The 27,838-nt window shown below is 41.5% G+C and overlaps 1 protein-coding gene across 7 annotated transcripts in view; it reads left to right on the top strand.

Moving 5' to 3' along the window:
• Positions 1–26,453, top strand: part of LOC148029212 (uncharacterized) — a 35,295-nt gene extending 8,842 nt beyond the window's left edge. The window contains exons 3-5 of one of the 7 annotated variants that reach the window (XM_087687984.1): positions 17,930–19,251; positions 25,761–25,875; positions 25,995–26,453. In XM_087687984.1, coding sequence (XP_087544110.1) covers positions 17,930–19,251; positions 25,761–25,875; positions 25,995–26,051 — 1,494 coding nt within the window. In that variant the 3' untranslated portion in view covers positions 26,052–26,453. Of the gene's footprint in view, positions 1–17,874; positions 19,252–20,388; positions 20,859–25,760; positions 25,876–25,994 lie in introns of those variants that run through there. The other 6 variants (XM_087687987.1, XM_087687988.1, XM_087687986.1 and 3 more) reach the window with 6 other exon arrangements.
• Positions 26,454–27,838: the final 1,385 nt, after the last annotated feature.

Genomic DNA, 27,838 nt, shown 5'->3' with positions numbered 1-27,838 from the left:
TCCTAGGACATCTTGTTAGAGATCAGCGCCTGTAGAGTACGGGACTGCACAGTCCAGTCGGCTGCTCAGTCGGACTGTGCAGTCAGACTGCCACGTGGCAGTCCGACTGCCTGCAGTCCAGTCGGCTGCATTTAATGCAGCCGGTCCCTGCCCTGGTTTTTGCCCAGTTTTCTGGCTGCAGTCCAGTCGGCTGCATTTAATGCAGCCGGTCCTTGCCCTGGTTTTTACCCAGTTTTCTGGCTATAAATAGCTGAGGATTCCAGCAGTCTCCAACACTTCTCTGCTTGCAGATTACAGACTGGTGGCACGCGCAGATTCCGTCTCTGTTCGCAGATTTCAGACAGGAGACAGTGCAGACTGCAGCGGACTTTGAGGTGAACAGCAGGTTGCATCGTCGAGGTGGAGACACGCAGTCCAGCGCACTGCGCCCGTGTATATTTCTGCATATCTTTGTATTCAGCACACTTTATACAGCAGATCTTCATCTTCCACTGTCTCTTTCTCTCTCTTCTCTCTCTGCGTTCTCTCTCTCTCTTAGTCCTATGCTTCCGCACCTCTGCACTCTGACATGGTATCAGAGCAGTGTTAGAGGGCTGACTGAGCGCAGAACCAACCTGAAGAGGAGTTTCTATCGTGACACAAATTTGCGTTTTCAGCGTTTGAGGGCAGGCAGGAGGGCTGCGTCTCGGAACAAGGCTGAAGCGAGCGTGGGCGCGTAGGAAAGGAGTCCAAGTGTTGGATTTGCTGCTGTTTGACGAGGAGGAAGTTTGAGTTTTCAGCTTTCAAGTGCAGGTTTTGCTTTTTCATCGCCTCCGACGGGTGAAGAAGTTTCAGGACGCGGAAGAGTCTTAGCAGGCTGAGTTTTCACAATCAGAGGGGGCTGCTTTTGCATTTGTGAAGGCATTATAGGTGAAGATGTCTACAGAGATTGACTTGGAGTTTCAGACGATTATGGATCGGAAGGTGCCTGTCTTACCGGCTCTTCCCGCAGATCAGAAGCTCGATGGCGACAACTACCGCATCTGGCGTGTCATGATGTTGGCCATCCTTGAGTCCTATGATTTGGCGGAGCTTGTACAGGAGGAGATCGACCGGCCCTCGGTAAGAGATGAGTCCAAACTCTCTTCCGATGCTCGTGCGGAGTTGGCCAAGGCTCAGTCTCATTGGGACAAACTGAATGCCAAGATTCGTTCCTTTCTTTTTCTATCTTGTACTACAGCTATGATAGCTCACATCGAGCACTTGACGGTGGCTCGGGAGATATGGCTGGAGCTTGATTAGATGTACAATCGGATGACCCTTATGAAGTGGGTTTCTTTGGAGGTACAGATGCGGACCTTGTCTGTAAACAAGTCTTCTTCGCTGCGGGAGCACATCAACAAGCTAAGGCAGCTTCAGATGCAGGTTCAGAATGCGGGGAAGCCGATTTTCTTCGAAGACATGGCGATCACACTATTGTTCCAGTTGCCGCCACGATTCGGTACATTCTACTCTGCCCTTATTGCTTCGGGGCGAGAGTCTACTCTTCGTTGGGAAGAGTTGTGATAGATGACGGAGAGACAGATTCATAAAAAAAGATGGAAGCACGAGTGTCCTTCTCCTCCCAACCACGCCTAGATAAGTGCTGGCCCTCTATCCGGATTCCTTTGCCAGCCGTCAACTTCCTGAAGTCCTACTATTCCTGGACTCCCTTACTCTCTAGGCTTCCCTTAACCCCATTCGGGCGCCCAAGAGCCCGGACGGTCATTCTCGTGCATGTTCCCCTATATTTACCTTAATGTGACATTAAATGTCACATTTAATGTCACATTCCATATTTATGACCTTAATGTGACATTAAATATCACTTTTAATGTCACATTTCCTTTCCCTTAAGAATCGGTTTCGTCCTCGAAAACGATACTTGGAAGGTCTAACTGTAAATCGGGAAACCTTTTCTTTAAAGTACTTACTCGCTCCCATGCTGAGCTTTCTTTTGAACAATCTTTCCACTTAACCAAACATTCTTGATAAATAGTATTCCTCGTTTGCCTATTACGAACATTTAATATTTTTTCTGGTTCATGTGGATTAGATTGGTCATAGAATAACGCCTCAATATCATCATTTAAGATTAGATTATCCAAATCACCCAGCTTCTTCCTTAATTTGCTTACATGAAAAACTGGATGTATTTTACTACCAGCAGGTAGTTGGAGCTTGTAAGCCAATTCTCCCACCCTTTTAAGTATTATGAAAGGACCACAATACCTTGGTGAAAGCTTTGGACAGTGTCCCTTTTTCATAGTTTTAGTTTGTTCAGGCACCTTAAGATAGACCAATTCTCATTCTTCAAAGGAGATGTCTCTTCGATGAGGATCTGCATATGCTCTAGCTCGATTTTGAGCTTTTTTAATATTTTCTTGAGCAAATTTTAACATACTATTCATATCCTCCAAAAAATCTTTAGCTGCCTGAACCTTTTCCTTATGCAGGCCTACTGCAAAAGGAGCTCTGGGCTGAAACCCATACATTAACATAAATGGACTATATCCAGTGGAAGAGTGCTTGGCACTGTTATATGCAAACTCTGCTATCGGTAAATACCCTTCCCAATTAGTTTGCCTTTTACTTACATATGCCCTAAGCATATCTTCAAGAATTTGGTTAACCCTTTCAGTTTGCCCATCTGTTTGCGGGTGATCCACGTACTCATGCCAAGTTTAGTATCCAATTTCCTAAATACCGCACGCCAAAAATGGCTATCAAATTTTCTATCCCGATCAGAAACTATATTTGCCGGAAGGCCATACAATCGGTATATGTTCTCTACGAATAATCTAGCCAATTCTGGTGTTTTAATATCAGTTGAAGTTGGAATAAACCTAGCCATTTTGGTTAACCTATCCACAATCACCCACACAGAGTCGTGCCCCCTCTGTGTTCTAGGTAGAGCAACAATAAAGTCCATGGAGATACTCTCCCATTTTCCCGAAGGAATTTCTAATGGATGGAGAAGTCCTCCCATTTTTAATTTTTCAGCTTTATTAACCTGGCATTTATTACATTTGACCACATAGTCAAGGACGTCCTTATTCATTCCAGGCCAATAGAACTGCCTTTTAATAAGACTATAAGTCTTATTAACTCCTGGATGTCCCGCACTAGGGGTATCATGACACTCAAAGAGTATTTGGCGCCTTATTTCTATATCTTTCGGGATACATAACCTACCTTTGTAGAGTAAATAACCATTATCAATGGTAAAATTCTTCCACTTGAATTCAGTTTGAGCAACCCTTGATGCTCCATTTCCTTGTTGAACATTCTCAGATATTCCTCCCTCAGTAGAAGCAATTTCAGTTGGATCCCCATTTTTTATTGCTTCCCATATGTTGGAATATGCCGGATCAACTTGGCATTTCCCTTTTAAAGATTCAAGCAAGTTGGAAGTGAACTGAGTAAAACTCAATTCATTAATGATGGGCATTCTGCTGAGTGCATCAGCTACTATATTATACTTTCCTTTTCTATATCTGATCTCATAGTCGAACTCTTGGAGGAGTTCGGCCCATCTGGCTTTACGCCCGTGTAAATCTGGTTGATCATTAAGCCACTTAATGCTTTCATGATCCGATAAAATCAAAAGTTTGGCACCATACAAATAGTGTCTCCATTTCTTCATTGCATGTACTATTGCATACAGCTCCCTCTCATAAACAGAATAATTCTGTTTTGCACGATCTAATTTCTTGCTTTCAAAAGCAACTGGTCGACCTTCTTGTAATAAGACCGCGCCTATTGCCTTATCACTGGCATCAGCTTCAACCACAAATGGTTTATTGGGATCCACTATTAATAATACTGGAGCTGTAGCAATAGCTACCTTAAGTTTTTGAAAACTTTCATTTTGATCTGTTCCCCAATTAAAACTTTTTGCTTTCCCTTTAAGTTGATCTGTCATTGGAACAGCTATTTTGGCATAATCTCGAATGAATCTACGATAAAATCCAGATAAACCTAGGAAGATCTGCAGCTCTTCTAGGTTCCGTGGAGGTGGCCATTCAATAATTGCCCTTACTTTTTCTGGATCCATGTTGATTCCCTCTTTCGAGATTATATGCCCTAGATATTTGACCTCTTGTGCAAAGAATTCACATTTAGTTTTCTTCGCATAAAGGGAATGTGTTCTTAACAGTTGGAATACTAATTGTAAGTGTTCCAAATGTTCTTCTGTTGATTTACTAAAGATCAAGATATCATCTAAGAAGACTACTACAAAATGTCCTAGATAGGGCCGTAAAACACTATTCATCAGCTTCATAAAGGTAGCTGGTGCATTAGTGAGGCCAAAAGACATCACCAAAAAATCATAATGCCCGTATCTAGTATGAAATGCCGTCTTGGAAACATCTTGTGCCTTAATTCTTATTTGATGATAACCTGATCTTAAGTCTATCTTTGTGAAGAATTTTGCTCCTTGCAATTGATCAAAAAGATCTTCCATTCTGGGCATAGGAAATTTATTCTTCACCGTTATTTTATTAAGTGCTCTATAGTCAACACAAAGTCGCATAGAACGATCTTTTTTCTTGACCAATAAAATTGGTAAAGCCCAAGGTGAATTACTGGGTTGAATAAACCCTTTATCCAGGTAATCCTTAATTTGTCTTTCAACTTCTTGATGCTGTGTTTCACTTAACCTATACGGTGGTTTTGAAATTGGGTGTGTATCCTTATTTATATCAATTGGGTGATTTATATCACCCCTATCTGGTGGAAGGCCACTTGGTAAATCAGAACGAAACACATCTTTAAAGTCATTTAACAAACTGTTCAATTCATTATTAACATTCAATTCACAAACATAAGAAAATTGTTGCTTAATATTACAGAAAGTAAAAGTATTCTGTACAGGAAGAGACCATAGCATATATACCTCACAAATTTCCTTCTTTATCAGCTTCTGAACTTCAGTAGAACACATCAAAGGATTATCAGATACTTCATGTTCCGACAAAAATCTTACCATCCCTTTCAAATTCCAGTGTATTATGGTGATAGCTACGTTTTAAGGATGGTTCCAATCCCCATAGCCACTCCCTCCCTAGAGCAATATCAGCTCTTTCCATGTTCATTATTTGGAAATCAAGCTTATCTTTATATCCTTGAATCTCAATTTCCAAATTGGATACCATTGTATCCCATATTTTATTGTCTTGGCCTTGCATCATACGAACAACATATTGATGCTCACTGTTTTGTTGGGGAAGTTTCAATTTTTTGACAAGTGCATAATTTATAAAATTATGTGTGGCAGAGTCATCAATCATGACTCTAACTCTTTTTCCAGCTATCAATCCATGTACTCTAAGTAAATCATGTGGCCCAAAATTAGGTTGCCACATAGAAGTTGACATACAACACTTATGTTGTACATCCATGTGCAAGACCTCTAAAGATTTATACTTTTCATGGCCCTTTAATTCTAAGGTCTGCACTACATGGATTTGTTTTTCTTTTCCCTTGCCCTTGTCCTTTCCTTTGTCTTCCCCCTTTTTCTTTTGAGGGCAATTTCAAGCAGCATGGTTAGGGGATAGGCAATTAAAACACAATTTTTCTTTTTTGGCCTTATCAAAGTTATCAGGACTTAACTTTGGCCTCATATACTGTTTCTTTTCAAAAGGTTGTTTTTTACCCTTGAAAAATGGCATTTTCCTTTTAAATTTGCCCACAAATTTTGAGGTTTCTAATTCCTTAGACTTGGGCTCCGTATCAGTGAGACTAGTGAGTGTATCTGGACGCGTACTATCTTCATAAATTAATGCAAATTTAATTGCCTCTTCAAGCGTCTTACGTAAACTCCGTTTTACTTCCTTTTTACAGGCTTTGTCCAGTCCCCTAATGAATCTTCTTGTTTTTTGGAATTCATCAATTCCTTCTAGTTTGAGGATTATCTTACGATATTCCTCCAGATATGTCAGCAGGGGTCTTCCCTTTTGTCTGACATAATCCCAATCTTCCCAATTTCGTTCCATTTCATTTTCAGGAATAAATTCTTTTAAAAAGACGGATTCAAATTGAGCCCAAGTTTCAGGTATTTTATTCGCCTCCTTTAAAGTTCGCCACCACTTATATGCTTTGGGCCCCAAAGTTAAACTAGCCTCCAGTGCTTGGAGATGTGGTGGGGTATTCTTTAATTTATGTAAATCTTCCCATTTTTGGAGGAAATTAAAGATTGTGTCTTTATTCCTATCTTTTTCCTCTCCGTAAAATTGAGGTGGTTTCATATCCTTTAAAACTGGATTATCCCTGAATTTATGGTAAGTTTGGGGTTCCTTAGGATCTCGCATAGTCACATCTAAATCTTTCGATGAAGATGGGACATCCGAGGTTTCTATCTTATTTTTTTCTCTTTCCAACAATAAAGTTAATTGAGATTTTATTTCAGTAAGTGTTTGGGTTAAAAATTCCATTTGAACCCCCTGAGTTTGCACACGAGCAGTAAGATCATCGAATTGCTCTCGCGTGGCAAAAAATTCTTCCCATTGTTCTTCTTGTATGTTTGGTTCATGGGGATCTACCATAGGTTGATCCCCGGACCTAGAACTTTCCGATACCAATGATAGATGACGGAGAGACAGATTCATAAAAAAAGATGGAAGCACCATCAGATCACGTTTTGCCTCACGGCTGATGCCTCACGACTGATGCAGCTGACGCCTCATCTTTTATTGACCAGAAACGGAATCGTGTTGTCTCGCACTGATTCTGGTTCGTTGTGCAGGCGTTGACCAGAAACGGAATCCCCTTTTCGCCTTTCGCCAGTCGACGGACCAGAAACGAGTCCCCGTTTCTTTTTTTGCCTTACGTCAGTCGTTTCTCCCAAAAGAAATGTCACTTACGTGACGTGGCGCTTCTCCCCTTTTATTTTCCTTCACGGCCCGTCCCGTCGCATTTTCACGGCGCCTGGTACTCACGCGATGTGACGTGGCGCTTCTGGCTTTCGCTTTTTTTCACGACCCGTCGATTATTATCGACGTCTCTTATGACCAACGACTCCAACAATTACTTTTCGTGACGAGTCACGTCACGTCTGGTCCATCGAACTTTCGCCTGAACAGATTGCGGGCAAATTCATCACTGCCCTTCCGTTGAAGACCTCCAGGAATCCTCATGGCTCTGATACCAATGATAGATGACGGAGAGACAGATTCATAAAAAAAGATGGAAGCACGAGTGTCCTTCTCCTCCCAACCACGCCTAGATAAGTGCTAGCCCTCTATCCGGATTCCTTTGCCAGCCGTCAACTTCCTGAAGTCCTACTATTCCTGGACTCCCTTACTCTCTAGGCTCCCCTTAACCCCGTTCGGGCGCCCAAGTGCCCGGACGGTCATTCTCGTGCATGTTCCCCTATATTTACCTTAATGTGACATTAAATGTCACATTCCATATTTATGACCTTAATGTGACATTAAATATCACTTTTAATGTCACATTAATGTCACAAGTTGGTTCCTATGGTCTTGGACCAAGAGGAATAGCTAAAGGGACAGAATGCTTCCAAGTCGGAGGCGTTGACAGGTCAAGCCTCTCAGAAGAAGGGGAAGGACCAAAAGAAGAAGAAGGGGGATAACAAGTCAAAGAAGGACAAGGACAAAGAATCCACATGTCATATTTGTGGAAAGATTGGCCATTGGAAGAAGGATTGCCCTGACAAAGACAAGGACACAAAGGATTCTGGAGCGGTGGTTGCATCCTCATCAGTTGCATTTCTTCATCTAGCTGTCATTGAGAACTCTTCACCGAATGCTTCTGATGCTGCAATAACGGCTCCCCAGGCTCGAGAGTGGATCATTGATAGTGGTGCCTCCCGGCACATGACTCCTTCATCAGATGGTGTTGCCCAGTTGCGACCCTCGCGTGGGCAGATTCTCATTGGAGATAGCTCTTCAGTGTCTATTGCAGGACGGGGTAAGATGCAGCTTATTCCAGATGGACGAGGTGATACCCATACCTCAGAGGTCTTGCATGTACTAGGTTTAGGGTATCATCTCCTGTCAGTTCATAAGATTTGTTCCCTTGGACTTTTGGTGGAGTTTGATAGTAACTCGGTGCGAGTCCTTGATCGTGGGTCAAGGAAGGTTCTATCATCTGGATATGAGGAGAACGGCATCTATAAATTGAAGTCTTCCACTGCCCTCTCTACTCTTCTTCTTATCTCTGAGCCACAGTCAGAGTTATGGCATGCTCGGTTTGGTCACCTCAATTATGATTATCTTTGGAGGGTGTCTCGTGGACAGCTTGTTCGAGGGTTGCCGGATATAGTGGTGAGCCAGCAGCCATGTGTCTCCTGCATTCATGGGAAGCAGCATAGGGATGCCATTTCCCACACAGCTTCGCAGCGGTCTACTTCGCCGATGGAGCTTGTATCTACGAATCTATGTGGCCCTATGAGGAATGAGTCCTTGCGTGGGAGCTCGTACTTCATGTTGATCGTTGATGACTACAGCAGGATGACATGGGCCTATTTCTTGGCATTAAAGTCGGAAGCTTTCTCCCACTTCAAGGATTGGCTTCTCTTTGAGGAGAACCGATCGGGCCGGAAGTTGAAGACCTTGCGATCCGACAAGGGTGGTGAATTTGTTTCTAATGAGTTTGCTCGGTTTTGTGCAGATAAAGGTATTCACCAGGAGTTTGCTAATACCAACACTCCTCAAGAAAATGGCATTCTTGAACGGAAAAACCGCAGTGTGATCGAGATGGCGCGCACCATGATGGAGCACCGACAGACCCCTCAGGTTCTGTGGGCCAAGGCTGTGGCTAATGCAGTCCACATTCTTAATCGATCTCCCACTTCGGCCGTTGATGGAATGACCCCTTTTGAGGCTTATTTTGGGACTAAGCCCATGTTTCTTACTTTAGGGTCTTTGGGTGTGATGCCTATGTTCACATTCCCAAGGCTCACTGTGATAAATTTGAAGCAGCTTCCCGAAGATAGGCATTTGTTGGCTACAACTCCTAGTCCCAAGGCTATCGATTGTATGATCCCATCAAGCGGGATGTGTACACTAGTCGCGATGTGCGGTTTGTGGAGGTCCCGGCCATATCAACGGGTGAGGAGCATCCCGTTCTTGGAGATCTAGGGGAGAGTTGGGCTCCTGCTACCGTTCCATTGGAGCCCGTGCCTTTTGATTATGATTCTGTTTCTGACACAGAGTCTACTGTTCCATCGGTCACCCTTGAGGAGTTACCACCGGTGGATATTCCAGAGTCTTCAGCTGATGAAGAAAGACGAGGGGAGGTTCGGCCTCCTCCTCGATGGGCCCATGACACACTCCGTGATTCAGGGATCGAGGGGGTTCTTGAGGAGTGGGGACTGCAGGATGGTCCGCGGCGGTCACGGCGGCACCAGGCACATTCTACGGAACTTGTTTGCTCTAACTATTGTTTGATGACCCGTGTTATGCAGGATCGAGAGCCCACCTCCGTGAAGAAGGCTTTACAATCCGCACCATGGAAGAAAGCTATGGAAGCCGAGTTGGAGGCTATTGAGAGGAATGGCACTTGGTCACTTGTGCCCCGCTCCCCGAATAAGAAGGTGATTGGCGTCAAATGGTTCTTCAAGACCAAATACCTTAGCGATGGTTCTTTGGATAAGCACAAGGTTCGCCTTGTTGCTAAAGGTTTTGCGCAACGCCCAAGGATTGATTGTCATGATACTTTTGCCCCCACTGCTCGTATGGCGACCATTAGAGTTGTTCTTGCCTTGGCTGGCCATAGGAGATGGCCTGTTTACTAGTTGGATGTGAAGTCGGCCTTCCTCAATGGTGATTTGAAGGAGGAGATCTATGTTGAGCAGCCTCCTGGCTTTGGATCTTTAGATGGGAAAGTCTAGAGGTTGAAGAAGGCCTTGTATGGCCTCAAGCAGGCTCCGCGTGCATGGAACGAGAAGATTGATTCGTTTCTTCAGTCACAGTTGGGATATCGGCGTTCTAAGGCCGATCCGCAGCTTTATGTTCACACTTCCGAGGATGGTTGTGTGCTTTTTGTGTTGTATGTTGATGATTTGATTGTCACAGGTGATCATGCACAGCAGGTCCAAGAGACGAAGTCAGCTTTACATCGGACGTTCGAGATGACGGACTTGGGTCTACTTCATTTCTTTTTGGGCCATGAGATTTATCAGTCTCAGAGGGGGATCTTCATCTCTCAGTAGAGATATGTACAGGAGCTCTTGGTTTCTTTTGCGATGGAGGATTGTTGGCCCCTTTCTACTCCTATGGATCCGAACTGGAAGGCCACTTTCCATTCAGCTTCACCTATGGCGGATGCTTCCCGCTATCGTCAGTTGATTGGATCCTTGATTTGGCTTCTCAACACTTGTGTTGATCTTTGTTTTGTTGTTGGGCTCTTGGCAGGGTTTATGACTGAACCTAAGACGGTACATTGGCAAGCTGCTTAGAGGATACTTCGGTATTTGAGGGGGACGTCTGATTTAGGGATTCATTATCGCGCAGGGACAAATGGTTCAGATCTTGTACTTGCAGGTTGGAGCAACTCGGATTGGGCTGGTGATGTAGACTAGCCCTAGATGATCTTCTAACCCAGTGATCATTGTTTGCTAGCTGTTGAGCTTGCAAATTTCCATTTTCAGCTTGCTGTCCCCTAGCATTTCAGCTTGCAAATCAGCATTAACATCTTGTTGTCTTGGCTGTTCTTGCACATTCAGTGGCTTATCATTATGGACAATAGTTGGCTGATCATTTCCAACATTTTTTTTTTGCATTTGTAGGTTCATTTACAGTAGGTATTTGCTACTGTACAACGGAAATATTTTGCTGTCCAAAAGGTATTTCTTCCCAGAATACAACCCTACGGACTTCCTTTGTTTTTTTGGGTTGTTTGTGCAGCGATCTTCTCGGAAGATAACATCATTGCTATGTACTACTTTAATTTTCTTGGGATCCCATAATCTATATCCCATTTAACCCTCATCACCATATCCTAGAAAAATACATTTACAGGACTTTGGCTCAAGTTTGCTGTGTTCTTCCTTACGAATGTGTACAAAAGCCTTGCAGCCAAACACTTTCAAGTGTGCATACAAAGGTGGCTTGCCTGATCATGCTTCTTGGGGAACTCCTCCTCCCCCCCCTCCCCCCCCAAAAGACCTGTTTGGTGATCGATTAATCAAGTGTATGTCTGTCATAACAGCCTCTGCCCAAAAACCATGAGGTAAAGTAGCATGTGACATCATTGTACAGACCTTGTCTTGAATGGTCCGATTCATACGCTCTGCAACACCATTTTAGGGTGGATTATGAGAGGGGTAGTGAGCTCACTCTTTATCCCTTTGCTATCACAAAATGCTTGAAAGGCCTTGGTCACATATTCCCCACCATTGTCAGAGCGAAGACACTTAAGTGTCTTATCAGTTAGATTCAAGAAATTTTTAAACTTGTCAAGCACTTCGTTCTTGCTACGAATAGGGTAAACCCATACCTTCCATGTAGCATCATTGACAAATGTGACAAAGCATCTTTTTCCCCCCAAAGATAACCCTGGCATTTGACATACATCACATTCAACTCTAGAGGAGAAGATTTCAACGAAAGAGGCTTCTTATGAGACGTCTGTGCATGTTTACCATAAACACAATGATTACAATGCTCAAAATCAGCATAACGAAGACAAGGCAAGTAACCCAAACGAGAAAGCACTTTCATTCCAACTTGACTCATGTGTCCCAACCGGCCATGCCACAAAGAAACACTTGGTTGCTCGGTCACGGCAACAACATGGTCGTGCACACTAGATAGATGGAGAGAATACAAGGTATCACTTTTACATCCTCTCGCAATCGTTCTAGATTCCTTACAGATCTTCCATTTCCCATCACCAAAGGTGATATGAAATCCATCATCATCAGATGTAGGGCTGTCCTCTGCACTGAGTTTCACATATGGAGGCAAAGGAATCCCAATTGTTGTGCTAATCAAGCTTTTCTTGAGCTGAGGTACATATCGCACATGCTGAAGTGTGAAGACAGAACCATGTTGAAACTGCAACTGTACACTACCAATACCTGTGATGTCACATGCATAGTTGTCCCCAAGATGGATAACACCATGTCGACCCCCTATATAATAAAAAAATCACTCCCCCTATATAATAAAAAAATCGCTCACGATGAGGGGTGACATGAAAGGAAACACCTGAATCTAGAATCCAAGTGTGCATGCCATCATTCGTATCTGCAAGTAAAGCATGTGTACTAAAGTGTGAAGAGACAAAGAGTACGTCATTCCCACTGTCACTGTCATGAGTGACTACATTCACCTCTTCAATTTTGACACTGCTCTTCTTAGGATGACTCTCTTTCTTCTCTTTCTTGCTATCATCTGTCTTCTTGCCCTTTCCTTTTTTTTTCCCCATTTGTAGCAGTCACGTTTAAAGTGACTCTTCTTGCCACAATGATGGCATTCAACATCCTTACCTCGTGATTTACTGCGTCCCTTGTTATCAGATTTGCCTTTCTGCTGTGATCTGCCCCTAGTATGCAGAGCACTGGAAGACTTACTGGATGCATTGTTCTGCCGATTCATTTCTTCCATAAGTAGAGCACTCTCTACATCAGCATATAACAACATCGAATTAGAATTGCTCATAGCAGTCCTGAATGTATCCCAACTCTCTGGTAGAGTGCAAAGCAAGAACGTAGCCTTAAATTGTTCATCAATCTTGAACTCCAAGGCAATCAGCTGGCTGAAAATGGAGATAAACTCACTCAAGTGAGTAGACATTGCTGTACCCTCTTTCATACACAAATCCATAAGCTTTTTTAGCCAATAAACTTTGCTTGTGGCACTCTTCTGTGCATATAGTTCTTCCAATCGAGTCCAAATAGCATAGGCAAAATCCAAACCTTCAATGTTAAACAGCAAGGTATCAGAAATTGATAGCTTGATAGTTGAGCGTGCAAGCTCATTTAACTCATCCCAGTCTTCCCATTCCATGTCTGCGGGCTTTGCCCCTTTGTTCTTAATCGGCTTTGCCTGCTTCTTCTTCAATAGAATATCATAGCACTGTTTTTGCCAGACTGCAAAGTTATGTGCTCCTTCAAGCTTCTTAATGTGCATGAGATGACTGCTGCCACTGCTGCCAGCCATGATTTTCAGCCCAAATGTGACCAAAAAATTCAGCAAATGCAAACCCAAATTGTCACATAAGTGACCAAGGTACAAACAAGTACCAACCAGCAATAAATAACCACATAAAAGCAGAAATTTCAGATCTGCAAATAAATTTTCAGAGCACTAAACCTTGTGCTACAGCACTCCACAACTGATTATCACATTACATGAGAAGTCCCAAATTTTAGCTGCAATTTCTGTTGTACATGTACCCACAGGCATAAAATTTGACACGCACAGTCAAAAGCCCCAAAATTTTTGTGCTTAAGGTATCAACCATACAATTGCACTGTCTCTGACATGCATAGAATAGGCCAATTTTGCCAAAATAGAGCAATTTCAGCAAAACCCCCAAAATTTTCCAAGTGCTAAATGTCCAAATTGCATGGAATTAAACCTGCATGTACATAAAATGACCAAATGGGGCACAAATCTTGCCCAAACAGCAAAAGCCCCAAATTGCACGGGGTCCAATGTGCATCAATGTCGAGAAATTGAGTAAATTTCAGCCCAATTCTTACATGTATATGAAAAGCCCCAAATTTCGGAGGCAAAATGTGACAAATTCCTGCAATTTCTGAGACAAATATCAGTGTTGTGTCTTGCTTGTATCAAATCTGGACAAATCCCCAAATTTCTTGGGTCCAGTGTGCACAAATTTCAGTGAATTGAAAAAATTTCACTAAAATGTGAAAAGCCCCAAAATTCCCGGGCAAATGTGCACTGATTTTGCAATTTCTGAGTCACATTGTCCAGTTTTGCATTAAAGTCCCCAAATCTGGGAAAAGCCCCAAATTTTTAGGAGCAAATGTGCACAGATTTGTATTCTACGCTTATACACGCAAATGTCTGGTAGGAAAAGGGAAGGAAATCTCCTTTTTTTATTTTCTTTTAGATTTCAGAAAAAAAGCGTTGACAACGACCCGCCTGGTCACGCCCTCACGTGTGACCTGTCGGACAGGTCAGGGCCTTCCTGTCGAAGCGCCCAATGAAGCCCGTCCTATTGCCACGCATCAGCTGCCTGACCCATCCGCTTGGCAGCACATCGGTTTGTTAGATATGATCAATGCCCCACCCTCATTAGGTGCTACCAATGATCCATGGTGCTCAAAGTTGTAAGGCCCCCATTATGAGGAGAAGCCAAATGCGAGCTTGGACATTGGTTGAGTCCTGACTTGTATATCAGATGAGGTCTATGTGACCGGATGGCAAAAAAGGTGACCGTTGTGGATCTAATCTTTGGGTTAGACGGAGTGGTTAAGCTGGTAGCAACTCGAGGCGTATTGCATCGAGTTGCAGGGTAAGGGAGTTAAAAGGGGCCCCTATTGTGGGGTTCGATGGCCGCGGAAGCGGCCCTTGGCTGGGGGGTCCCCGGGGGGCCAGCGGCCCCCCTGGCAGGGGTCCGGGGGTAGCACCTCCGGCCTGATGGTAAAGGGAATATTCCCTGGCCGATTAGTGGAGGCTTATATGGTAGGTCGGTCAGGCCAACCTCACGGCCTTCGCAGGCTATAAAAGCTAAACCCCTTCACAGCCATCGATCACTCATCTTTCACCCAGTCAGAATTGTTGTTCCAGCTAGCCTTAAGCTCTTCACCTATCTTCTATCTAGATCGCCATCTAAGCTTCACACAGTGGAAGCGCATGGGTAGACAGAGCCTTCTTTGTATCAGTTGTTTGGAGTTAAAGAATTTACTGATTCTCCTCTTATCTGTTGTGTACTCTCTATCTCTTTTTTAGATTCTGTTCGCTGCGCTGTGTAATATTTTACACAGTTACCTGACCCACCTGTCGACCTGTAGCGTGCCTTGCGACACCTGCAACTCTTGCTCGCCTGCGACACTTGCAACTCCTTCTCGCCTGCGACACTTCTTACTCGCCTGCGACACCTGCAACTTCCTCCTCGCCTGCGACACTTCCTGCTCTGATACCAATTTGTTATGACAGAGAGCACGAGGATCGAGACACACAATGCTTTCTCATAGCGCACAGAGAGAGAGAGAGAGAGAGAGAGAGAGAGAGAGAGAGAGAGAGAGTGTGTGTGTGTGTGTGTGTGTGTGTGTGTGTAGAGTAGAGAGTGAGCCGCACGATGTTCTTGGGTATAATGACGAGTGTACCTCTTTAGGTTTTAGATAGATATATACAAAAGTATAATTGTGCTAAGGGTGTGTTTACACCCGTGCACGTATAAAAGGCATGATGGCCCTTTATTCCCAACAATTAAATGTGTGCTACAACACCCCACAAGTAATTGCAGTTGTGGCATGGGCTAATACATCAATTGCATGAGAAAGCCCCGAATTTTAGCTGCAAATTTTTGCTCCGAATGCATCCAAGGCTCAAATTTGACTCACATGGTCAAAAGCCCCAAATTTCTCAGCTCAGACTGCTCAAATTGCATCAAACATAACTCCTCGAGTAGGTTCCACAATCCAATTTTGCCAAAATTTCACAAATTTTGCAAAAGCCCCAAATTTTTCCGGGGTCCAATGTGCTCAATTTGCATAGAAATTGAACTACAAGTATATACCAAGACCAAAATTGATAGAAATTTTGCAAATTTTGCAAATTCCCCAAATTGTATGGGGTCTAATGTGTCAAAATTCTAGGAAATTATACCTGTCCCACTGCAATTTCCACCAATACATGAAAAAGCCCCAAATTTTGAGACTTGGAGATGTGCAAATTCCACAAATTTTACTAAGCTGAGTAGTGTGACCTGTGCTTGCACCCTGTGTGACTTGCAGCCTGCATAGAACTGAGACGACCTGCTGTTGGCACAGCTCAGAGTGGCTCTGGGAGGCACGCTTGTGATGACCTTCAGCTTTGATACCAGTTTGAAGTGACAGGTGCATAGTGGAGATGCGATGGTTAGCAATGGTAATGGCTGAGGCTGAGAGAGAGAGAGAGAGAGAGAGAGAGAGTGTGTGTGTGTGTGAGCAACAATAGAGAATAGAGTGTGAGATGCATGATGTGTGGATACAATGAGTTGTGTACCTCTTTTAGATTTTTAGATAGATATATGTAAAGTACAAGTGCTAAGGGTGCGTTCACACTCAAACACATATAAAAAAAACAGTGGTCCTTTATTTCCAATAGTCTATTGGTTAGCTAGGGCCTCCATTTATTGTATTGAGGCTGAGATGTATGATACTATTCTTCTTATCGAGGTTGGTTCTTGTGTTGTGGTTGGCTTGGAGGCACTACACATTTGGAAGATATTGATCCACAGATTTCTTTGGAGGGTCCTACATCCATTCTTTCTGACAATTAGAGTGCTATTCCAGTGGCACGAAATCCTATGTTTCATGCTTGCACAAAACACATTGAGGTACATTATTATTATGTTAGAGAGATGCTATGCAAGAGAGATTAGTTTGATGTATGTCCCTACGTAGGAGAATGTTGTAGACATTTTCACCAAGGCACTTCCTTGTGAAAAGTGTGAGGCTTTTCGAAAGTCCTTGAACTTGCTACCCTTTGGTGAATGAGCTTCTTGTACTTCTACCACATTGGCATTGCTAGGGGGTGTTAGAATTTGCTAATTCTATGGGCAATGCCCAATGTTTTAGTTAGTTGGTTTGTAGTGTGAACTCAACTACATCAATAATTGTGTCACCACTTCTAGAGTTATTTCTAGAGTTAAATTAACTCTATTTGAGTTAGGGATAAGTCTAAATTAAGACCTATTGTACTTTCATTCTATTATTCTAGCACTTGCATCTTTTGAGTGTGGAACTACTGCCCACTCTTGCTCATTGTCTTGTGTTCACTCTCTCACTTGCTCCATTTCAACAAGTGTTGGGAATAATGGACAAGTCTCGATGGAGGGGTCAAAATTATAGATCTGCATCGCAAACAAGGCGTGGCACATAAGAATAACAAGTTGAAATGCTACCTCAATGGATTGAAGTGTAATCTTTATTGGGAATGTTAATATCAATGATCTCATGATCCATTCCTGCCACGTGAATATCAATGATCTCATGATCCGTTCCTGTAATGTGGACCTAGAGGTGGTTATGAACCTGCACTTTTGCAAGCCTCCTTCTCACTGTTTTGCACTCCACCAGCATAAATGATGGGTTCTACTGTATCTGCTGTGGATTTGCAGTGGGGACCTCCAGAATTGGGAAAGGGGGTGGGAGGAGGGAAACTGTTTCCAGGCAAAGCAAAGGAGCATTTGGAAGGGCTTACAAAATAGAGAGGGAATAGGATTGGAAGGAACAGGAGGGTAGGCAGGCAAATGGCAAATGGGATGGTGAGGAAAGTGAATGAGGCCCTGGTTGTTGGGCCTGTTGCGGAAAGGGGCCCTAGTGATAAGGAGTCGGTGTAGTGAGGAGAGTGGTGGGGGAGCAAGAATGATTGTTGTAGGCAGGACAAACAGGGGTGGCTTGGGGCTATCACAAGTGGTGCTAAAGATTGGGGGCCACTTGGATGAACAGGGAAAGGGGGGGTTGCCTGGGGCTGTTGACAGGGGTAGAGACTGGCAAAGAAAAAGGGGAGGCAGGAGGCAGGAGGCAGGCACAGCTTGTAACTTTGTAAGCACCAGGTCACCAGGATTGTCTGTTTGAAAATTGTTAAACATAGTTGAAAAGTAAACAAGTTTGACTGTTTTTGACATGAATGAAGTCTCTAAGATCTTCAACAGTTATCAACAAAAAAACAACTGATTTCTCCTCATTTGCACATGTTTTTGCAGATGATCCTGATGGAAAATTTTTTGCACGTTTTCTGAAGGTGGTTATATTTTGTAGGCTTCAGCTGGCCAAGAAAATACATTTTGCATGAGTGAGAAGGCATTTTCAGCAGACATGGAAGGAAACATTATGGGGGTGCAATTTCTTGGATCATCAGCATCTGGAGTGCTAGATTTTCAACATAATCAGCAAAGTGTTGCACATTTACAAGGCCTGTCTCCCTTTTCCAGCACTCAAACAATGCATACTAATCCAGACAGCAACCAAGCTGTACTTCCAGAAGTCAAAGGTACTTCACAAGCATCATATGTTTATGGTAAGGATAAGATTGCTGTTACCAGTGATGAGGAGGAACTGAGCCTTATGGAAGTACGGGATGATCCTGTAGACAAGAGTACTGGTGCACCATGGCAGCGTATAAAGTGGACTGATTCTATGGTGAAGCTCCTGCTCAATGCCATACTTTTTGCAGGGGAGGATGGACTTGACATTGTTCATGGTAATAAGAGAAAGCAGGGCTATTTTCAAAAGAAAGGAAAATGGAAACTAGTTTCCCATTTTATGACACAGAGAGGATTGTGTGTGTCGCCACAGCAATGTGAGGATAAGTTTAATGACCTAAACAAAAAATACAAGCGACTTTCTGTTATCCTTGGCAGGTTGATGGCTCACGTCGGGCAAGAGCACAATGGCTTGACTGCCCAGTCTATTGTTGAGAAACCATGCCTTCTTGATGAACTGGAAACTATACCTTCAAAGGTAAAGGAAGATGTGAAAAGAATTCTCAGCTCAAAACAACTCTTTTACAAAGAAATGTGTGAATATTATAATGGCTGCAAGGCAAGTCCATTAGACTCAGATTTCCAACCATCCATATACCGTGGACTTTCAAACAGGAGCCAAGATACCTGTTTGGATAATGAGGCGGAAGACTATGATGAAGATGAAGAGATAGAAGAGCAGCATGAAGATGGAGGGGCTCATCCTGGAGGAGTTGATAACTTTTCTGTTTCCCACAAGAATCACAACCAAACCTTAAGAATGCCTGAAGAAAACAATAGCTCAGTGTCATTGTGCACACACACTCTGCAACTTGAATCCTTGACTGGTAAACCTGCCTTTCTAGCAGAGCCTGGCACCATGACAACCGCAGAAAGAAGATTGACGAGAACACGTGCAGTGCAGCTTGAAGAAGAGAAGCTTGCACTTCAATCTCAAGCTTTAGAGCTTGAGAAACAACACTTTCAATGGCAGAGGCTAAGCAGCAAGAAAGAGAGAGAGCTGACAAGAAGAAAGCTAGAAAATGAAAGAAGAGAGCTTGAAACTGAGCACATGGCCCTTATTGCAAAGAAGCAGGAGCTCGAAGCCGAGTATGCAAGGTCAGAGGCATCAATGGCATCGATAGCTTTGATTTTGGAAAGGTTGCAGTCTACTAGTGATAATGTACAAGGAAATAATCTAGGGATGGGATAATTTAATCTGTTAAAGTAGCTCTGCTTCTAGGAGTGGAATTAGCTGGAAAACTGGGAACAACTGGTCCTGATGTAATGCGTTTCTGTTCTGCTTACTTTAGCAAGAAATGGTATGTATAGAGTTCTATGACCGTGACCGAAAGTGACGCATCTGCCAGGACCCCTCAGGAAAGTCATCAATCATAGACCAAGTTATATTCTAACTTGTTTAAACTTCCATGTGTATGCTGTCCACAGCCATAAATGTTTCTGAAAGTTTGGCATGCTATAGAAAAGCTGCAGCAGTAACAGATAAACTATGCTTGTGACAATTCGTTGCTTGTTGGTATATATTGATGGGAAGAATGCAGACTTGGTAACTTTGTAGACCACAAAGTTGAAAGAGGACGTTTTTGGTTTTAGATACAGACCTTTTTCTCCTGTAAATTTCAAGCATACTTGCAAGATCAGAGGTGCACCTGCAAGTTATCTCAACATTGAACAAATGTGTAGAGCACAGGCCTTCAATGGAAAGAGAGCCTACCCTAAAAAATTGATTCCAATGACTCTGGGTAGAATGGCCCTATGGTTTTGGAGTTGCCAAAGGTAAGGAGGTATAATTTTTCTAAGGGGTTTGGGCAACTCTTTCTTTATCTAGCAGAGTTGATCTCTGAGTGAGCCTGCCATGTTGCCTGTTTCGGGGGAATTGATTCCAACTACCTACCCTGCCTACTACTAACCCAGCCAGCCAGCCAGCCACCACCACCCCAAACCCAACCCCGCATCACCACCCCAAACCCACCCCCCCCCCCCCAGAGAAAGGAAGAAACAAAGCTCTGGGTAGAGAATGGCTCTAGAAATAAAGCAAAATTTTGTGCCTTGGGGGCACACTGATAATCATCTATGTAGGACTTAGCAACTATTGCAATACGTTTCTTAATATTAAGTGCCTTTGTTCATCTTTCTTTCTGCTAGGTTCTTTGTTGTCTGATCTCAATCTTGATAAACATGCTGCATTGCTCTGAAGCTTGGGCAGGTGATGATGCTTTTGGTTGGATCTTGCAGCTTCAAGAGAAGCACATGTTGAGACTTCATGCATCCACATGAAGAAGATGTGAGGATTCATACAGCGGATTCATGTCAAGGCTTGTGGGTTGGTTACGGTTAGATCCTACGGTAATGGTTTTAAAGACGTCTATCACCTGAAAACCGTTGGATTAGCTTTGGTCTCTAGCTTGTGCTGTACATTATGGGTTGGTCCTCCTTGTTAGGATGAGCATGGTCATTCTTTTACCAATCGATTGAATCGGTCCAAGGAGAAGCTTTGTCTTGCACAATTCGAGTTTGAGATGCTCTTTGTAAAATATCAAAGTGGTTCTATCCCACTCTAGACGCGTTTCCTTATATATCCCCCAAATTATTATATATGCAAAAGTACCTGCATGACCTTAGGTTGTGTTGTTATTAAAGCCAAATGTGGAAAACCTTGTGATTTTGATAAATACCTAATTTATTACAAACCATAATAAGGTAAAAATTTTGATTTTGTTCTTCAACATGGTCCACTTTTATCATGTAGCATAACTCAAACATGTATGCTGATGAATACATGTAGGAACCATGGGGCTTAACTTGAGTAATCCGATTGTAAGCATGTATGTGCCTTGATTTATTTGCAGCACAAGGCTTGATACATGATTGCAACAAGCGAGTACTTTGGAATACATTTAGAGTATTTTAGGATTTGGGAGGTTGATGTACTTCACTTATTATTAGTCATATAATTGGAGTGTAGCACATTCTTTAACAAGCTTATGAGAGCCGATGCATGTACAGTTCCTTGACATTGATGTGCCTTTATGATTTAGCTTAGTTTGGCTCTCAATGTATGATATAGTTACCTTGTAGTATAACATTATTATGGTTGTCTAAAAGTCACATTTTTACGATATAATTAATTTGAAAATGACAAAACTCTCAAAGATGGGAGAATTGTACATGTTGCAATTCACCGAGTCCCTTAGAAAACAATGCTTGTATTAACATGGGTCTAGCAAAGTAATGCATCTAATTGTTCTCATTGAGGTTGGGCCTTAGATTTTGGTCTTAAAAGGTCTTAGATAACTTGGCCAATTGTGGGGTAGCCACATTGGGATCCAAATAGCTTACATATGTGCCTTACCAATTTCTATTGTTGCTAATAGGTTTAGGCAAAATTTTTAAAATCTCTAATGATGGTATCAATCAACTCTTCAAGCCTTATGTAAGTAGATTTACAGGAAAAATCCATAGTGATGGAATTGGTCAGTTTAAGCCTTATGCTAATAGATGTTAGATATGATCAATACCCCACTCTCATTAGGTGCTACCAATGATCCATGGTGCTCAAAGTTGTAAGGTCCCCATTATGAGGAGAAGCCAAATGTGAGTTCGGACATTGGTTCAGTCCTGACTTGTATATCAGATGAGGTCTATGTGATCGGATGGCAAAAAGGTGACCGTTGTGGGTCTAATCTTTGGGTTAGACGGAGTGGTTAAGCTGGCAGCAACTTGAATGGTAAAGGGAATATTCCTTGGCCGACTAGTGGAGGCTTATATAGTAGGTCGATCAAGCCAACCTCACAGCCTTCGCAGGCTATAAAAGCTAAATCCCTTCACAGCCATCGATCACTCATCTTTCACCCAGTTAGAGTTGTTCCAGCTAGCCTTAAGCTCTTCACCTATCTTCTGTCTAGATCGCCATCTAAGCTTCACACAGTGGAAGCGCACGGGTGGACAGGGCCATCTTTGTATCAGTTGTTTGGAGTTAAAGAATTTACTGATTCTCCTCTTATCTGTTGTGTACTCTCTATCTCTTTTTCAGATTCTGTTCGCTACACCGTGTAATATTTTACATGGTATCAGAGCCCAAGGGGCTCTAGAGATCGGAGAGTATACAAGAGGCAAAGGTTTCAACAGCAAAGATAAACTATGTCGACTTCTGGAAGCAGTTCTGGCGCATCAGGAAGCGGTGCAGGAGCTGGTGTTGCTGTATCGGCTATTCAAACACTGAGGATTCGTCCACTAACCTTCAACGAAGGCAAGTTAGATGGTACAAACTACACCTCGTGGAAGTTTAAAATTACAACTATCCTTAATTCTTATGAGCTTCTGGAGACTGTGCTGGGGACTGACGCAAAACCATAGCCTACCCCCGATCCATCAAATCCTAGTGTGATGATTCCTCCGAATGTAGATCTTTTACAAGCTTGGAAACGAAGGAATGCAGATGCATTGTGTGCCTTAGTTACAAGCTGTTCTGATAGTATTTTGACTTTGATTCAGCATACAACCAAAGCGTCAGAGGCTTGGAATGTACTAAGGAGTCAATATGAAACACGAAACCAAACAAGGATTCAAAACTTGGAGAATTAACTAGTAACGAAGAAGTTTGCTGAAGGAGAGACAGTTGAAGCATTTATCACTCGGATTAAGAATCTGCGCGATCAGATGGCTAGCGCTGGGATACAAAAGACTAGCGAAGAGCTAGCTTGGAGGTGTCTTCGGATTTGTCCACAAAAGTTTGATGGACTAGTAACTGCCCTTAATACTCAGGTGAGACCTCAAGCTTTGGCTTTTGAGGAGTTTTGTGCATTATTAATGGAGGAGTTGAGGTTGAAAGCCTGAGAAGGAAGCAACAATGGAGATGCTGCATTCTCTGCCAATGCAAAAGGCAAAGGTGTTTCCTCCACCAAAAATGATGGTGATAAAAAAAAGAAGGGCGGCAAGAAGAGGTTTCAAGGAGAGTGTTTCTACTGCAAGAAGAAAGGACATGCAATTGCAGATTGTCGTGTCAAGAAGGCAGATGAAAAGAATGGTACCCTTAAAAGTAAAGGGAAAGAGATAGCCAATACGGCTGAAGCAGAGTTGGAATTATTCATGGCGATCATTGAGGAAGTGTGCTCCTCGGCGCAAGAAAAATCTACCACTGACTCATGGGTGTTGGATAGTGGGGCCTCCCGTCATATGACCAACAAGAAAGGTCTATACAGTTTTATGTAGCCTCTACAAGAATCCATCACTATGACGATTGGAAATGATGTTAAATGTCCTGCTGCGAGCACATGTACTATTTCTTTTGTTGTTGCAAATGGTGAAGTCAAAAAGCTTTCAAATGTGTTATATGTTCTCGAAATCAGGAGAAATCTCTTATCAGTTGCTGCCATAACTGATCTTGGTCATGAAGTGAGGTTCAAGAAGATAGGTGCATAAATTCTTGATAGTGATGGCACAATTGTTGGCAAATGAGAAAGAAGGAACAACCTGTATGAGCTAAGTGCTCTTATAGCCACCGCTTGAGTGGGCACAAGTAAGCTTTGGCATGAAAGGTTTGGACACATCAGATTTGCAGTGTTGAAGGAGATGCAAAAGCAAGGTATGGTTGGTTGTCAAGCTCTAGTCTAAATACACATATCAAAAGATCAACCTCTTATCTATGTCTAATTTTCCTAACTCTCACTTCAACTTATAAAATGCAATAGACCTAGCAAATCAACTCCACTTTAGACAAAACTTCAGTAGGGAGTTTCCAAGACCTAGTAGACCATGATTATACCCCTAATGACCATTTTTGCACATTGGAAAAAATCACGATTTTTTATAAACTGAAAATTACATGTCTCCAAAAGTTGGTGGCCTAAACACACCTAATAGGTAGCTCTCTTCACCTAAAATCCACAGCAACAACCGGAATTGCGTTTCAACTCACGGTTTGCAAGAAAACTTACACTACAACATAATGGATGGATATCGTTGCTCAAACCGTTGGTAATAACACAACAGATGAAATTCCAAATCAAGTAGCGGGCATTGGTATTTGGGCTATAATCGTTCAATGCCGCTATTACTGGCATTTTGTATCTTTCAAAATACGCTGAAAATATCAGCGTTTAGCACTGCTAATACCAGTGTACACAAATAAGTTTTTTTTTCTAGCATGCCGGTATTACCATCGTTTACATAACCTATAATACCGGCGTTTATAGTGGGATGTTGATATTACTGGTGTTTGCAGGAGTACAAAAACCGCCGACAGTACCAATGCGAGCAGGGATATAATAAGAAATTGATGCCATATATATATACATATACATTGCAAGACAAATTTGATGCCATATAACAAATGAAAGAGATTGCAAGATCAAAACATATTAGAGGTCAAAAAATACATGCACATGTGTAGATGCTCCTTTATAGCTTATCCACAGAATAAGTCTAAAAAAAAAGGAGACCACTTGATAGACAACAAGTTTATAAGTGACATGTGAAATGCGATTTTGTGAACTGTAAGGCGGTTTGAATCATTGTTTTTGTGTTTCATGAGTTAAAAATATTAAGCAAAGTTTGATCAATGAGACTTGGAATTTCATGCTTTCTCTATTGTATAAAGTTTTAATCCATTTATTTCATCTTGTATTTCCTAAATTTTCCTAGAAATCTTTCTTTAGTCTACTGCATAAAAGTAAATGTGGATTTGTATATTATGACCCTTATTTTTATTTTTTGGATTTTCTTTTGTGTGAGTAATTAGAATGACTAAAAGGAAGCTCTCTTTAGAGGGAATGGAGGAGGAGGATCTGGAGGTCACCTGTAATGAAAAGTTGTTTAATTTTCTTCATGCAATTGGAAATTTATCTAGATTTATTTACATAAGAGATATGCTCAATGTTCCCTTTGATTTGCAAGAGCTTTTGAAGGATCTTGAAGATAAATTGAAGGATTTTAAGGTGTTTTATGATAGACATGTGAAAGACCTAGAGATTGAGGGATTTGTTCATTATAGTGATGTAATGGAAGCTTCTAATGCTACTAGAACAACTTTGCAAATAAGGTTTAGTCTTATTGATGAAGAATTCAAGAAGTGGAAAGTGGATTGCCATTTTCATCAAAATCAACAACAATGTCTTGTTGTATAGAATGATGTTGGATTTCTTGTATATCTTCAATATATAGATAGTTGTTCTTCAAATACAACACAAGAGAAGAAGATGGAGGATATTGTATGCAAAGACAAAGAAGTTGAAGAAAAGGGTGAAATGTTTCAAGAGGATATTGAGAATCAAGTAGTGCAAGAATTTGATGTTGCTTTATTTAAAAGTGAGAATATTACAAAAGTGAAAGAAAATGAGATAGAGTTTAGTGTAGAGATTAAAACAGGTCCTCTTGAATATGTTCCAACATTTTCCAATTATCTCATCAACAAAAAGAGATATGTATTGCTAAATGATATTCAACACCTTTTTTATCTTAGAGAAGATTACTGCTTGGCAATCCTTGTTGCATGGGGTCAAAATGGTGAGAATTTTATAGGTTATAAAGAGGAATTGCTATCAACTCTTGATGTTGAGGGAGAGAATTTTCAAGACAGTTCTGTAACCTTGCATTCTTGTCTTAATCAGATCGTGGAATAACATGGGGTATGAAGAGAAACTGAAGTCTCCATTAGATGAGAAACCAAAAAGTTCAATAAATCTATATGATGATAGTCTTCTTGAAGAAGATGAAAACCTTAAGGTATGAAAGATAATTCTAAGATATCCATTGTGATTTATATTAGAGTACATTATGCATTATACACATACTTTTGAATATTTATCTACTGACATCTTATACTATTGCGGTTTATTGTACAGATAGAAATTGAAGATGTAGACAACTTTCTTGGAAGAGCCAAGGCTCAAGGCCATTGAAGCTTGGCAAAAGTCAAAGGCCTAGGTCATTATATTGAAAGCTTAAATAATCAAACAGTTCCAATTTATCATAGCAGGTTGTCAAGCTCTCCAAGCTTACCAATAATGGCTTTGAAAGCTATCTCCAAGGTGTTTGGATCCCAAGCTTTCAATAGAGGTTCAGATAAGATAATTTTGGTGAAGGAAGAAGCTGTAAGAGTTTTTGGCTTCATGCCTAGATACAATGGATCTAGGGTAGGATACTTTGGAGTTCTTGCCTCTTATTTTCTCTTCCATGTAGAAGATACAAAGAATTTGAAGCTCCTTCCAGGCTATAGGAAACAAGAGTTTCTAAAATGTAGAGGTCTCATCGAGTGGAATGAAACAAAAGATTCCCTTAGAGGACCCAGTGAATTCCTTGAAACTAAAGACTCTTCTACAATAGAGTCAAACTAAAAGATGTTAAGGGTTTCTTGAAACCCATCTTCTTTCATCTCTTTGTGTAGTTTATAACCATTCGAAATATCTTTTCTTTGCACAAGAGTTTAAATATCCCTATTTTCTTCTTTGTATAATAGTGGATATAGTCCTTGCCAAAGATGATGTATTACATGATGCAATTGTGTCTTTGAGCTTGAATTTGTGCCAAATTTATTTGTAGAACCATTGAAAGACCTCTAATAAACTGTTTGCTTTGTATCTTCCACCTCCATGCCTTATGTGTTTAAAGTATTTTGTTCTTGCTTAATAATGTGAATTTTTCATACTTTGATTGACCAAATGGATAGTGATCCATATTTCTTTATAAAATATGGAGCATGGTTGTATAAAATATGCTTTATAGTTAACAAATAAAGAAATTCAATTAGAAAACCCTTTATGAGTCAAACAATAAAGAGACATATATATGCAAACTTCTTACTATATAGTGAGTGAAGTATTGATTACCCCAAGTTTCTGTCATTGCCTTTTTAAAAATGTTCAATTGGTTTTTAAAGTCTTTGAGATCATCACCATTCCACTATGTTTTATCACAATAAAATAATAATTTTTCTAGTGTTTTTCAAACATTATTTTTTTAATTTTGGGCTTGTCCATTATCAGTATGATCCTTAACTGCATTATGTAGCCACTTCCATTGATTGTATCTAATAGTTAAGCCACCATTCCTAGAGTTTATCTTACCAAGTCTCCCATGAAAGTCTAAGAACCTTCTAGCCTTCACTCCACCAATAGATGGCTTTTTGGGGACACAATTGCCATCCTTAGACTTTTAAAGATGTGGTCCAATAACAATATTCCCACCATGCAAACCAATTGCAGATAAGACTTTTTTAATCTTTGTTATAGTATCTATTCTAGTTGATAATAGCTTCAGCTTCCATGCAAATCCTATATAAAGATGAATAAGTTTTTCAATTATCCTACAAAGCATATGAAGTGTACAGATATGGGCATTCACTAAAGGATATATCTAGGACTGACTTAAATTGTGGATCCTTGTTGTGCCTAGAGGGAGCTCTATTCCAATTGCTTGAGTTCGACTCTTAGCTAGGGACATGTAATATAGGCAAGGAGATCTAGAGTTGGCTCCCTTTAATACATTGTACATACATTTGAGTGTCTTTAAGTCACCAACTATGTGCCACTCAATCTTATAGTTCCCAAATCCTTCAACAAATAGCTCTTTTACTACTTGTTGTCTCTTACTAACATCAGGTATTGGTGTTCGATGAAAAACTCAATACAATATATCAAAATCCTCTATATCTACTTCGAATTCTCCTAGCTACTAGATGTTGTGTTCC

This window comes from Lygodium microphyllum, chromosome 11 (genome assembly GCF_053477565.2).
Source record: "Lygodium microphyllum isolate KBCC chromosome 11, Lygodium_microphyllum_v1.1.10, whole genome shotgun sequence".
NCBI lineage: Eukaryota > Viridiplantae > Streptophyta > Polypodiopsida > Schizaeales > Lygodiaceae > Lygodium > Lygodium microphyllum.
This window is presented reverse-complemented; position numbering and strand designations above follow the sequence as displayed.